This window comes from Squalius cephalus (assembly GCF_949319135.1).
Source record: "Squalius cephalus genome assembly, chromosome: 6".
NCBI lineage: Eukaryota > Metazoa > Chordata > Actinopteri > Cypriniformes > Leuciscidae > Squalius > Squalius cephalus.
Window position 1 is genome coordinate 42,893,642 of NC_137127.1, and position 14,406 is coordinate 42,908,047.

Genomic DNA, 14,406 nt, shown 5'->3' on the forward strand with positions numbered 1-14,406 from the left:
ACATCCAGCCGGTTATCTCAGAATAAAACACGACAAGGATGATCAGGAAACATCACTATGAAAGATGCTTTCTTTACCGTTTTCTCATCACTATCATTTTTGTTGTGTTTATTTTTACTGAAAGGAAAGCGTGCAGCACATATTTACATATTCATCTATATGGGATGTTTGCTAACAGGACACCACTTCTCACGTATTTCAAACTTCTTTTTACCCCCTTTTTTTATATTATTTCCCATTTACTTATTCTATTTTTTTATTTTTATTATACATGTCCTGTCACTGTCATTCTGTTTGTACAGTGAAAGCTTCTGCCACCAAAACAAATTCCTCGTATGTGCAAACAAACCTGGCAATAAAGCTCTTTCTGATTCTGATTGTGAAAGCGAAGAACGAAAAAGAACTTCGCCATGAGTATATCGGGGCCTTTAGGGAGCTCACTATCTTTTGGAAAAGAGCTATAGAGACCAATTTTTTAAAACACATTTACAGACAGAAACAGACAGATAGACAGATCAACAGATAGGTCCAAAGGAAGCAAAGGAGGAGCAGCCAACAAAACGGAGACCACTAAGATCAAACCAGGGGAGAATAAGCTTCCCACAGAGAGCTATGACTCTGGAGATAGCTCTGTAATTCCCCTGATTCTGAGAGAACCAGACAGTCCTTCATTTCCCATTCCTTTCATCCTGTCCTCTGAAAAGCGCTCTTCTGACAGAACTGCTCCCCCTTAGCATTTATCTTAATAGTTACTGCACAACTCAGCACGCTATGATCAAGATACGAGCTAAAATCAGTTTTCCTTAGTATACAGATGACAAGGCCGACTTGACTTCCCATAAGGCTGTGCACAAAAGGCAACATCAGACATGCATATTGATTAGAAGAAGCAGTCTACAGCATCTATACTAAAAAGAGGACAGGAGAAACCTTGAATCATGAAGGTTACCATGATAAAAAAAGATCATATTAAATCCATCAGTTCATGTTGCCACAAGAACACATGGATGATGGTTTCTACTCCTACACAAATCAAATACATTGGCAGATTAGTAATAAAAAAAAGACACAAACAAAAGCAAAGACGGCGTAAAAAGGGATGGGACACAGCACTGCACAAGCAGAATTAACAGGAAAAAGAATTATTAGACATATTAGACTTAATTAGATCAGATTAACTGATTAACAGATTGGCCTCAGGTGATGTTTTGCTTTAACAAAATGCAACAAAAATATTAATCCTGAAAATTAATAATAATGATTATTATTAAATAATAATAATTAAAGAATTAAAATGAATTGTTCGTTAATTAGCCTGCAAAGTGTTCACGGTTGTAAAGCAACACAGAAAATTGCATTGATATAGAACGTACAGTGAGCATTTATAATGACTGACTGCAGCTCATCCAATCAGAATTTTAAGTCTCAAACATCCGTTTTCAAAGGCTGCATTTAAAACAGTTTAAAGCAGGCTGTTTAGGTACACTAACACGGTGTTAGTATTGTGAGAGAAAGCAAGGAGAAGGAGCAGGGTGGAGCGGAAGGGGGCGGAGTCCTTGATGACGAGTGTGACTTACTCAAACGTTTGCACACGGCCATGCAGTATTCCTCCGAGTCGAAATTGTTGCGGTTGCCGGCACAGCCTCCGTAGATGAAGCGCACACACTTCCTCTGCTGTATGTCGAAGTGCCAGCGAGGCTTAGAGGCGCGGCAGGGGCCGGTCTCCGCCTCCAGAGAACACACAGCTAACACAGGAGGGGAGGCGCAGTTAGAGCCTCCAGCCACCAGGGGCAGCAATCAGTAATGCCCTTGCACTATAGAGCGCAACAGGGGGACACCGTGATTTTGCCGAGACATGTTCCTAGATACATATTTTGTTGATCCTGGAGCAACATTCCTGTCTGAAAATTCAGTCCTAACCCTATCCCTAATCATAAACCTAAACGCACCGATAACTTCTGCCTAAAATCAGAGGGGAATGATGGGTGAATAACACTGATGTAGAAGCACTTAACCCTGGTTGTAAGCCTAAATTTGGCATCAACTGTAAACTTGTCCCTCAAATCTGATTGGTTGATTGGAATGTTGCTCCAGGATCAACAAAGATGTTGATCCAGTAACATGTTGGACCACAATAGTGGCCGCACACTTTTTCAGCAGTCTTGGGTCCAGACGTATATTTCCTTTTTACTTTCTCCATAGAGAACTATTACGATAACTACATTAGCGTCCATACCAATGGACAATAACCTCCTGTTTATTATAAGCTGACTGCAGTTATGACTGTTAAACGCTCAAGCTCTTTGAAGTCATGTGGATTCTGATTGGCTGTCAAAAAATTATATTGTTCGTCAGTGTTGTTATACTGTTATAGCAATATAACTTTGTTAGCTCTGTTATTGCTATGGTGTGGACTTCGCTTTCCTTAAATAACTAGAATAATTATTAAAACTTTATAGTTATATTTTTATAAACTTGCATGAACAGCCCTTTAGTATAAAATCAATGAACTTCACTGCAAAATATTCAGTTACATGCAAATGTATAACAAGTTTGAGAGCGTAGGGAAATTCAATTGATTACATGTTTCATGACCAGTGGGCGCTGCTGACCCCTACCATAATTTTGTTTCCATGGTAACAGCGACTTCTCTGATTGGTGCATTCATCTTTATCAGGATTCTGAGTAATGTCATTCAGGCTATAGCATGCAGATTAAAAAAAAGTGTGTGTCTGACGTGTGGCTTTAACAGTGTAATATATATTTTCTTAATCTTGCAAACTTTATACATTATTGTTAAAAATAAGTCTTTATGGAGAAAACAAATTCGATTTTTTACTTCTGGAACCCGACTGTTGCGCTATATAGGGTGTACAGACAATGGCAAACAATAAAGTGTATAATCAACTTCAGATATAACATAAAAAAAATAAAAATAACTGTAAGCCTCTATAGTGAACAGGACCAGAGATATGCATCAAATGAGCTGCTGTAATTGGACGCATTGTGGCAGTCAGGAAATAAATAAAGGAAACCGAGTGTTACTGACCTTCCACTTCCTGCTGAGTTTTGTCAGCATCCTGGCTCTCTGGGACCACAGCTTTCTCTTTCTTCTCCTCCTTTTCCTCACTGTCTCGGTCCTCCTCTTCATCCTCGTACACGTAGTGGTAATTCTCCTCATCTCCGTCATCCTCCTGCTCCTCCTCTTCTTCAGCGGGGTCCTCCTGAGTGGGCGGCTCGTTGGCAACAGGCTCGCTAAAAACGAGATAAAAAGACAATGAACGTGATTGAGTGAATGTTAAATCTTTTTTTAAAATTTAAATAGGAGCAGCACCACAAACCACGTCCTACTCCTCATTTAAAATAGTATAACTGCCAAAACAACCTTTTAAATAAAGTAACTATATTGAAGCTCTTTAAACTGCCAATGTGTTTTTATGAGCAACTTGAATATTTTTCACAATTTAGGCCGTGATCCACTGGAAAGTCATGCAGGGTTGGAAAGAACTGAGAGTGATTAAATGACAGGGTTATTATTGTTCACTAGAACTTAAACCACAAAAAAATACTTTCATTACTTGAAAAAAAAAAAAAGAATATTATCTGGAAAAAAAAAAAACACGAAAAGAAAAAAGAATTAGACTTATTTCAGCTAGTTGCCAAGGAAACATTTCTCATTTCCATTTAGTGCTGAAAGTACTTACATGTAACCCAAGCTGTTAACACTTTACAATAAGGTCTCATTTAGTAACATTAATTAATGCATTAACAAACATAAGTTAATAATGAGCAATACATTTTAATAGCATTTATTATCCTTTGTTAATGTTAGTTAATTAAAAAAAAAGTGCATGCTCATGTTAGTTCACAGAACATCAACTAATATATACTAATACAACTTTTTTTCTTAACAACATGGTAGTAAACGTAGATATTACACAAACTAAGACTAATAAATGCTGTAGAAGTATTGCTAATTTTTAATTCACCTTAACTAATGTAGTTAACTAATTTTAATAAATGAACCCTTATTGTAAAGTGTTAGCCTAAAACTAAATAAACAAAAAATATGTATACATATTTTTAATAATTAAATCATTTAAATCATACAAATTACAAAAACACAAACAATTGCTAAAACTTTAAATTGAAAGTGCCTCTATTATACGTAGAAGTGTCACGCAGAGGGATTCGAAATACAAATGATTTGTTTAGGCGGTTCAGAGTCATTTCTTTCTTTTAGGAGACAATAACTTATCGTGCACTTTCGACTTAACTATATTACGCACTGAAAAAAAAAAAAGATTTTTTTTTTTTACATACATACATACACACATGTATAGAAAATATAATAGAAAAAATCGAATTCAAATTATTTACAAAAACTATAATAGTACATCAATGACAGTAAAAATGTTCTATCCACAGAAAAATCTGGAAAAAAGAATGAGGAGGCATGACAAAGAACTGACAGAAGCACAGTGTGATGAGAGAGAAGGAGAACATAGGAAACAGAGGGAGGGGAGGAGAACAGGTTGGAAGTTTTATGATTTATGGAAGTGAGTCAAACAGCTGTCAGAGGTCAAAGGCATGGCACTCGAAAATATCCAGATGGTCAACCTAATTTATCCTACACAAACGCACACACGGCGTATGCTGTCACACATACAATTTTTCAGCTACTGCTTCTCAAATGATAAGACACGACAGGTCACAGACAGTCATTCTGATACATCATCCTTTGATAAGTGTGCCAGGGGCGTTTGCTCTGAGGCGCTCAGTGAGGCTGTGCATATTTCAGATATTTGGATACGCAAATAATTGACAAAAGAAAAGTGATGTTTTGTGAATGAGCCGGTGTTTAACACCAATCTTAAATTGGACCTCCACGTCTGAGACTTTGTTAAATGATGATTTGTTGGCGCTGATAGCCTCGTGGGCAGCGCCGACATATAACGCCGTTGCTCGGGCCACCCGAATTCGACAGAAGTATTATAATATTGTTTTGTTGATAGTGCAAGGTAAATTGTGATAAATAAAAGGTAGCCTAAATTAATATTCTTTAACTCAGAAACCACAAACTAACATCGGACTAAGAAACCAAACTCGAGAAGTTTGAGAAGGACCACATGCATGCCAACTAACACCACATTACCTCTCCTCTACTGCTTCATCATCTTCATCTTCATCCTCATCCTCAATGACTGGCTCCTCCACCTCCTCATTCTCATCATCTTCATCCTCATCATCAAGCTCTTTTGAGGGTGAAGCAGGAGGTACGGGCTCCTCGGGACGAGTAGACGGGCAGCAGACGTACTCAGTGCCGTGGAACTTATCGATGCCACAGGGAAGCAGCATGCCGTAGCTGTGCAGGACCATGTTTCCCTTAGAACAGGCCTAGATGGAGAGAGACACAGAGAGAGTCAAGAAATCCAATTCAATTAGAGCAAATGTGGTTTGAAAGGCCAGTCTGCTGTGTAAGAACAGCCCGAAGAAATTCAGCAGATCTCTTAAATGTCTGTCCCGGGATCAGTGGAGTCAGCGCACGGAGATGCTTTCAGAATGCACACACAGAGAATGAAAGACGGCAGCTTGGAGTGAGTTACAGTATGAAAAGAAATGACCACGTACACACTGAGGCTAAATTTGGTTCTGTACACCAAGTTTACAGCATTCTGCACCCAAATTCATTCGAGAAGAAGATAGCGAAGACAATATCTATCTGCGATGGTCAAAAACACAGCTGTGAGATGCCTAAACATTGCTATAGTTTTCACAAGGAGTAGGCGGTATGATGGTAGAAATGTGTCACCTGCAGGTGATTTTGTTTTGTGAATTCTTTTATTATTTGCACACGAGAACGACAAGATCCTCAAAGTTAAGCTGATGTCAGATTTATTCAGTTGTTATGAATCGTATCTTTTGGTTTCACCCATCAAAATGAATCAAAGTTAAAATGAAAAAATAATAAATAAAATGAGACGAAGTGTAATTCATTTGCAAAGTATTTATTCTCAAGATTATCCACACACAAAAAAAAAGGTATTACCAGATGACTATTAAATATATAAACTATTTTTAAATTGAATTTCTAGGAAGAATGATGTACTACTGTTTAAAAGTTTGGGGTCAGTAAGAAATCAGTTCTATTATTCAGCCAGAATGCATTCAATTTGTGCTAGTAAAGCCTTTTTATTGTTACTAAAAACATCTATTTCAAATAAAAGCAAGCACAACTGTTTTCAACGCTGACAATAATCAGAAATGTTTCTTGAGCATCTAATCAGGATATTAGAATAATTTCAGTGTGACACTGAAGACTGGAGTAATGATGCTGAAAATTCAGCTTTGCATCACATGAATTAAATTACATTTTTAAATATATTCAAATAGTATTTTTGATTAAATAAATGCAAGCTTGGTGAGGGAGACTTCTTTCAAAATGATTGAGAAATCTTATTGAACCCAAATTTTTGATCAGTAGTATATGCGTCTCAAAATGTCTCCTTATTATGCAAAGATTGTTTTTTAACATTAACGACACATCAAAAACATCCAAACAACGCAACCTCGGGAGAGAATAAGAACGTGACACTCGAGTCTACAACTGAAAATCCATCAAATTTTAAATGAGCATTAGATGTAGAAAAAGAAATGTTCTGTAAAAAATGTTCTGTATGGCCCTTTGATTTCAGCAATGTGGAAAACATGGATGGAATCTTGGAATCTTGGAATTCAGTCATGAAAATGGAGTTTACAGTATAGCGCGGAATGTCACGGAATTTGGCTAATTTTGGATGAATAAATCAAAAGTAGGGCTGAAAAATAAACAGATCATGATATAGACCAGTGTTTGTGAATATAAAAGAGTGAAAAGTCTGCTATTTAAATATGAATTCTGCATGTTCTGCGTGTCTGTGTGAATGAATGCAGCACTTTTGTCTAATAAACATTTTAATAAATGATTAAACTGTTAGTTAAGTTTTATGAATTTAATTGATTAGACGTGTTTTGATTATCCAAATTTTATTAAACCATTAATATGGAATGGGATAAAAAATAAAAAATTAATTTAGGAAAAAATAAAACTAATTTCATAAGACCCTAAAAATATACTTTTTTTTGTTAAAACTTTAATAAATTGTTACATTTATTAGCATGAATTTGATTATAAATTTCATGATTTCAATTAATTAGACATGTTATTGATAACTAAATTTACTTAAACCATTAAACCAGAATTCAGAAAATTTGAATGAAATATTATTTTGGAAAAAACAAAGCGTCTTTTACTGGGCCCTAGTTTTGTCACTGTGACCAAAAGTTGAGAGTTGTAGCAACAACATCCAACGACCACTTAAAATTTCAGTGAGGCGATTGTCACTGTGCTTTCAGCAATTCAATTTACCGAATTCCAATTTCAAACTGACACGGCTCCTTCCGCGTCTTAAATATTTCTTACGCATGTCGAATCTCATTAGTCCCAAAGCTAACTTCAAAAAGCTGTATATCAAATTTCAAACATGTTCATTGCCAACAATTCTGTTGCTTTGCATAGCATCTTCACGTTTATTGCAGACAGACACATATCTTGTTGAGTACATGTATTATGTGATAAGCGGTGTATGTCTGTGGAGCTGGAAATGATGTGTTACCTCTTTGGCCACACCGTGCCACTGCTGATGACTCACGCACATGTCCATACGCTCCTTGTGGAAGAATTTACATTTGTCTGGCACCAGGAGGACATCACTCACGAATTCCCCAACTGAAAACATAAAAACACACAGCACACAGATTATTGGCAAGGCTGAGGCTTTAACATCATGCAGCTGGTACAACGCAAACAGAAAACATCTAACACCCACTAACAAAACAGAATTGCAAATTCGGGACAGCAAATAACAACACAGCTCAATAATTCATCAACACATGGTCTTTTGCATTCTATAATGAGCATTTTACAACTAGGGCAAGTGGCATCTGAACAGACATCTGGTCAGCACCAAAAGACAGAACAAAGATCTGGCGTGCACATGCATCCACAGCAGAGAGAGAGCAAATAGCAGCAGGAAGTCTCGCCGCGTTATTTAAAGAGAACGGTGTAATTCTTGCTCATATCAAGTTTAACATTCCTGGGGAGTGTGAACAGTGTGTTGCTTCTGATTGTTCGAGCGATGTGACATATTAATACTGGCTCAACCAATGGTGTGAGTTTTGGGTGGGACTACCTATTTCTCTGAACAATGTCAGATTGGGGGTGCAGAAAAACTAACACTGTATATGTAATTAATATGCATGTAGGAATTAGTGCTGCGTGTTTAAGTGGGAAAAATCTAATTGCGATTATTCTAATAAAAACTGCTATTGAGATTTAAAATGTGAAAGAAAAAAAAATCCAGAGTTATCTGTGCTTGTTTGCAGGGTTGCACAATTTAAACAACTGTCTAAATTTCTTCATTTTTAAATGTTAAACCATCAAACTTTTATTTTTGTGGAAAACCACCGGGAGTCCTTAAATCTTCTCTTTTTTTGATAAGTGCTTCTCATTACAAGTATGGAAAGATGAATGGCGCATGTTGAGCTCGCAAACACACGTTGACGCGACCCAAACTCAGAGCAGACGCAGAGATGGAGTTCATAGCAGCATTTACTGTGAACCGAGAAGCTCTGAGACCCTAAAAAACTGCTCACGTGTAAAAGAACACAGTCCTGCGCTTCACTCTGAAACTCGCAGCGCATATATTTATTTCATTAAATTGCAGCCTTTGTGATTTGATAAATCGCACTAGGCTATATAACAATTTTGGTTTTATTTCAATGAACCGTGCAGCCCTAGTAGGAATGCACAGAAATTTTGGCCAGTGAAAGAAAAAATATCAATTGAGTTTGTCAATATTACAATAATCAACACTAGCCGTTTTTCCATTACCCTTCAAATTGCACAAATTGAAATTGCGCATTGAAAATACGCCCAATGGAAACACGTCAATTTCGCAAAAACTCCCATTTATCGCAAAAGAAATTTTACGCTCACATGAGGTGGTTTTTCGGGCAATTTGAAAAAGAAATATTTCGCAAAACTGCAATGGAAACAGTTTTTGCACATTTACAGGTCACCTGACGTAGATGACGTGGTGTGTTTGGACAGAATACGAGACAAGAGTTCTTTATTAAATTCATAAAAGACAAAAGAATGACAGGAATAATGGATTCTAAACCTCAAAAAAATGCCACAATCAAGACCTCGGAGCAGAAATGAGTGAGAAACACCTCATATGTGCCGCTCACAAGTATAAGGGGCTTTCCTTACCATTAATGCTTGGAAAACACACATACATCTCCTTCGATTAATAATAATGGCTAGTGCAGTGGCTGGGACATACATAAACCTACCAACGTCCGTTGCCATGCTTTTTGGAATGACTTTACTTATCGCGAGAGGAAAAAATGAAGTTTTAGTCGCATAACATCGGTTAATGGAAACGGCGTCATTTCGCAATAGTTTTTTGTCGACATTTAGAAAGAAATTGCAAAAGTTTTCCGCAAATCTGTAATGGAAATGCGCCTACTGACACATGAGAAACTACACCTAAAGTTTATTATTTTACAGTCTTAGTTTTGATTTTTTTAAATTGAATTAACCTATATGTTATTGTATAATCACATCAAATGAAGACAGTTAGTAAAATCACTTATGACAAATCGGTCCTGAATTTTTTAATGTAAGATATTTTTCGATCTTATTTTGATTCTTTAGGATTGATTTTTGGGAGAACTGTGCCTTTAAGGAAATCAATTTGCACTAAACAAGAGTTAATGCATAAATTAAACAGGAAAGGGAGCGTGTGAGCAAGTGAGTGACAGCTGAGGAGCTCAGATGCCATCAGACAGGCCAGCATGGGATTGTGTGCCATATGCAGGAGAGTTATTACAGAGCTGATTTCAGGACAGCTGGGAGGCCAATCCAACCTCTGAGCCTGAACGACAGAGAGAGAGAGACTGAATCGTTTAATGACCAGAAGTCTGTTCACAATAGAAGAGGATTGTGACTGTCCACAAACTGCTCATTTAGCCTTTACCACAAAACAGGCCTAGGGCCAAATCAGCCTGAAACCAGAGAGCAGAGGAAGTGCGGACAGGAGAGAAAGAAAAGGCCAGTGTTTTGGAAAATGAGAGGGTTTGGAGGAAAGAACTGGAAATAGAAGAGAAGAGAACACAGTTGTTCAAACCAAAGCCTCTCCACACCGTATATAAAACTCAAACATGCAAAAAATCAGGGGCCGAATCGACTAAAGTCCTTACATAACTGAAAACAGCATCTTATTCACATTAACCTAATTATCAAACTCTGCACTGTTTAAATACCTGCTCTTGCCACTGAGACCTGTAGAGGTTCGTTACAGATTCAAAACAACAAGCTGTCGATCATCACAGAACATAACTTCCTTTCCAATGTCCCTTGCGCATAAGGTATACTGGCTTTAAGTGTAATGACAGGAGTCTGTTAGAACAGATGAGGTGATCACAGTAGTCTCATGCTAGCACATCTACAGTAAGTGTTATGTATTCAAAAGCGCACTTTATGCCTTGTCTAATAGGTTTCCATTGTAAGTGCATTATTGTAAACGATTTCTGCTTGTTTTTACAAGCTGAGGGGTGAGTCAAAAAAATGTCTGTGGCAATCGACAGCATGTCACAGATGCCGTCGATAAAGCTTAACTTGTATTGAACCCGGAATGTTCACAACACAATCTGCTCTGCTGAAAAACCGTGTGGGTGATTCAGGAATTACATTATTTTTTTTACAGCTGCAGTAGAAAAAGCAGAAAATAAGTCCTGACAGCGTCGGTAGGGCTGCTCGACTGCAATAAACGAGGTATCGCACTGATATCATGTGAAGAGCGAGGCAGTGAGGCAGAGAAGTGCAGCATTCTGCCTCTAATAAAACTACCAGAGAGGAAATGGGAAATACACATTTTTACAAAATACTATGCATATACACATACATACATATATACATACACACATGTATGCACGTGTATGTATATGTGTATACATGTGTATATATATATATATATATATATATATATATATATATATATATATATATATATATATATATATATATATATATATATATATATATATATATATATATATATATATATATATACATACACATTATAGATACATATAGATACATACATATACATTAGATACATACATATAGATACATAGATACATACATATACATATGTATAGATACATACATATACATAGATACATATGTGTGTGTGTGTGTGTGTGTGTGTGTGTGTGTGTGTGTGTGTGTGTGTGTGTGTGTGTGTGTGTATGTATGTGTATATGTGTGTGTATGTATGCATGTATGCATGTATGCATGTACATATATACATATATACACATATATATACATATATACACATATACATACACATACATATATGAGTGTGTGTGTGTGTATATATATATATATATATATATATATATATATATATATATATATATATATATATATATATCAACTTTTGTGTTAGATGCGATTCTTTTTTATAGCCCTAGTAATTATAGATGTAAAGATAGTTTTACTACATATTATATTGCATATATTGTGCATGTTTTTTTATTTTTGCTGTAGACAACAATACATTGTTGACCTCACTATGTTTGAGATTTCAGCAAGTTCCATCCAGTTATTTCTGAAACAAACATATTGTTATATGGAAAATCTTATTGTGGGGAAAAAACAACTTTTGACTTTAGTTTAAAACTTTTTGGCATTTTGAATAAATGTGTCAAGAAGGAGACCACGGATAAAAACTGCTCTTTCTATACTGCACATTTTGGCATATTCAACAAAATGATCCGTTTAAGCTCCATGGACAAAATAACAGCATTCTAGTTTGAAACAATGATGATGAACAACAAAAAAAATTCATTGTTGGATAAACAATTCCTTTGAAATCATAATTTCATTTATTTGGGTCAGACACAAAAAAGATTGATTGATGAAAAGAATATGAAAAAAAGCTTTCAAATGCCAAAAAGCAGGACGGCACGTGGAATGACTCATTTGTGCGCCCATGTAATCCCTGATTTTCCATTTTATACTCAACAACTGTGCATAAATTTGACTAAACTGCAGGCTCACGACATGATCAAAAAGCTCTTAGATGATCCAACAAAGGCTGGAAAAGAAGCGTATTATAGTTGATAAGAAAGAGACAAAGGGAGGAAAAAAATGCTATAAAGAGGAACGACACAAAAGGATTGAGGCCAGCTGCTTTCAACTTCATAGTTTATAGCCCAGTTTCTGTGCTCTGTCCCAGACCCACATCAAAGATTTATGACTATTACACATTAAATGCAGTATTATCTCTCTAAAAACGATTTCCCCGTCTTCTTTCCATTTTATCTCCAGTTGTATCGACTAGACGCTTCGGCCAGGATGGAATCTGCCCGCATTTGTGTCTGAGAAACACTAGCATCAAATGAACCAGTTTAACCTTCAGAGAGCTGAACACTGCTGATGTTTCTGTGGAGCTGTTGATGTAGCACAATCCTCCCTGCTAAAGAGCTGTTTATCTCAGCACTACCTTGTATTTGTATCATTCAGGACTATTAAGGCTAAAGAGTGAAACGCTCAGCAACTAAACAAACCCAAACAAAATACTGGAAAACGTCTGCTGACTGCCCATTAGGAGTTAACCTCGGCTGAAATGAATCAATCCGGTGCTTGAAAGTGAAGAGCTAATGGTCAAACATGAGCTCTGCTCTCAGTCGAACAGAACGGCTCTGAAAACTCTGGAAATTTCACTCGCGGATGTGATTACTGAGGTCATATACCTCATTATGTTTTGTTTGAGGAAACAAACTAAAAAGATCAAGGAAACACAGACTAAAAAAACCTTTAAAAGGACAGTTCAGCCAAACTCAGTCAACATTTACTCACTCATGTCATTACAAACCCAGAAGCGTTTGTTCATCTTCGTAGCACAAATGAAGATATTTTTATTGAAACCTGAGATTTCTGTCCCATCCACCAAAATATTGATGCTTCAAAAAAAGTTTATAAAGACATTGTAAAACATGACCGCTTTACTATGATTGATGCGCTTTATGTATGTGCGTTGATCAATGTTTCTTTCAGATTTCATTAAAATATCATTTGTCTTTTGAAGTCTTATGGATCTAGAACGACATGAGGGTGAGTAAATAACAATGTTTTGGCTGAACCAGGCAATCCATTTAAAGTAGTTTGCACTCTTCTGTCATTCCAAACCAATAAAACTTTTGTAAAACATAAAAAGAGAAGTTTTGAATAATGCTCACGCTGCTCTTTTCCATACGATACCACTTACACTTTAACTTCAACGCAAATGGATCTGAGAACAGCGAGATCCAATGGTCACGCTAAGTTTAAAAATGTGCATGTGATTATGAGATTTGTATACATTGGGAGAGTTGAACATTATCAGTCACTCAGACAATGCTATCGAATGGCTTTGAAGACTGTCAATTTTGAAGACTGTCAATTCTGAATTTGAAGAATATAAATTTTCTAATATAGTGCAGGACTACTTATACATAGTTCTTTTAAAACTTGGATTCCCTGACTACTATATGCTTCCATTGTATAGAAAACAGTGGTATGAACATTTTGCGAAATACTTTCTTACATTATACAAGTTTGAAATGACATGAGGGTGAGTAAATGATGACATTTCTCAATAACACTTTAGTTTTGGGTCCAATTCTCACTAATAACTAGTTGCTTGTTAGCATGCATGTTACTAGGATATTGTCTGTTTATTAGTACTTATAAAGCACACATTAATGCCTAATTCTGCATGACCATATTCTACATCCCTTAATCTTACTCAATACCTAAACTTAACAACTACCTTACTAACTATTAATAAGCAGTCATTAGGATTTTATTGAGGCAAAAGTCATAGTTTATAGTTGGACATTAATCTAAAGTGTGAGCCAATTTCTTTTGGGGGTAAAATATTCCATTAAGAGCATGCAGAGAAACTTTTGAAAGGGATGCAACTATTTGAGAGTACAAAGACAATATAATCCTCAAAGATCAAGCCCAAGCATATCCTCAGATTTCTCTGAGGTTTCCACTGCGGTGAAAGATAGAGACACAGATGAGCTGCCCATTTCACTGCATTACACTACCAAAACAAATCACTCTCCCTAATTAAACTCCAGAGGCCAGAATGTTGCTGAATCACAATGAAATCTCCTCATTAATAACAGTGGTAAAACCCCAGAGGGAGTGTAGAGGTGATAACACAAGGTGAGACCGAACACGAGTGTGTCTTCGCTGATGTGCCGACATCAATTCAAGGTTACAAATGCGCCTAAAGAGGAAAA

General features: G+C 36.4%; 1 protein-coding gene across 8 annotated transcripts in view; it reads right to left on the reverse strand.

Moving 5' to 3' along the window:
- The window catches only part of aplp2 (amyloid beta (A4) precursor-like protein 2), an 82,489-nt gene that overhangs the window by 24,662 nt on the left and 43,421 nt on the right, over positions 1 to 14,406 (reverse strand). For 4 of the 8 annotated variants that reach the window (XM_079873660.1, XM_079873661.1, XM_079873659.1 and 1 more), the window contains exons 4-7: positions 7,656 to 7,768; positions 5,156 to 5,397; positions 3,050 to 3,255; positions 1,578 to 1,745 (exon numbers count right to left, since the gene is read on the reverse strand). In XM_079873660.1, coding sequence (XP_079729786.1) covers positions 1,578 to 1,745; positions 3,050 to 3,255; positions 5,156 to 5,397; positions 7,656 to 7,768 — 729 coding nt within the window. The remainder of the gene's footprint in view (positions 1 to 1,577; positions 1,746 to 3,049; positions 3,256 to 5,155; positions 5,398 to 7,655; positions 7,769 to 14,406) is intronic. The other 4 variants (XM_079873665.1, XM_079873663.1, XM_079873664.1 and 1 more) reach the window with 1 other exon arrangement.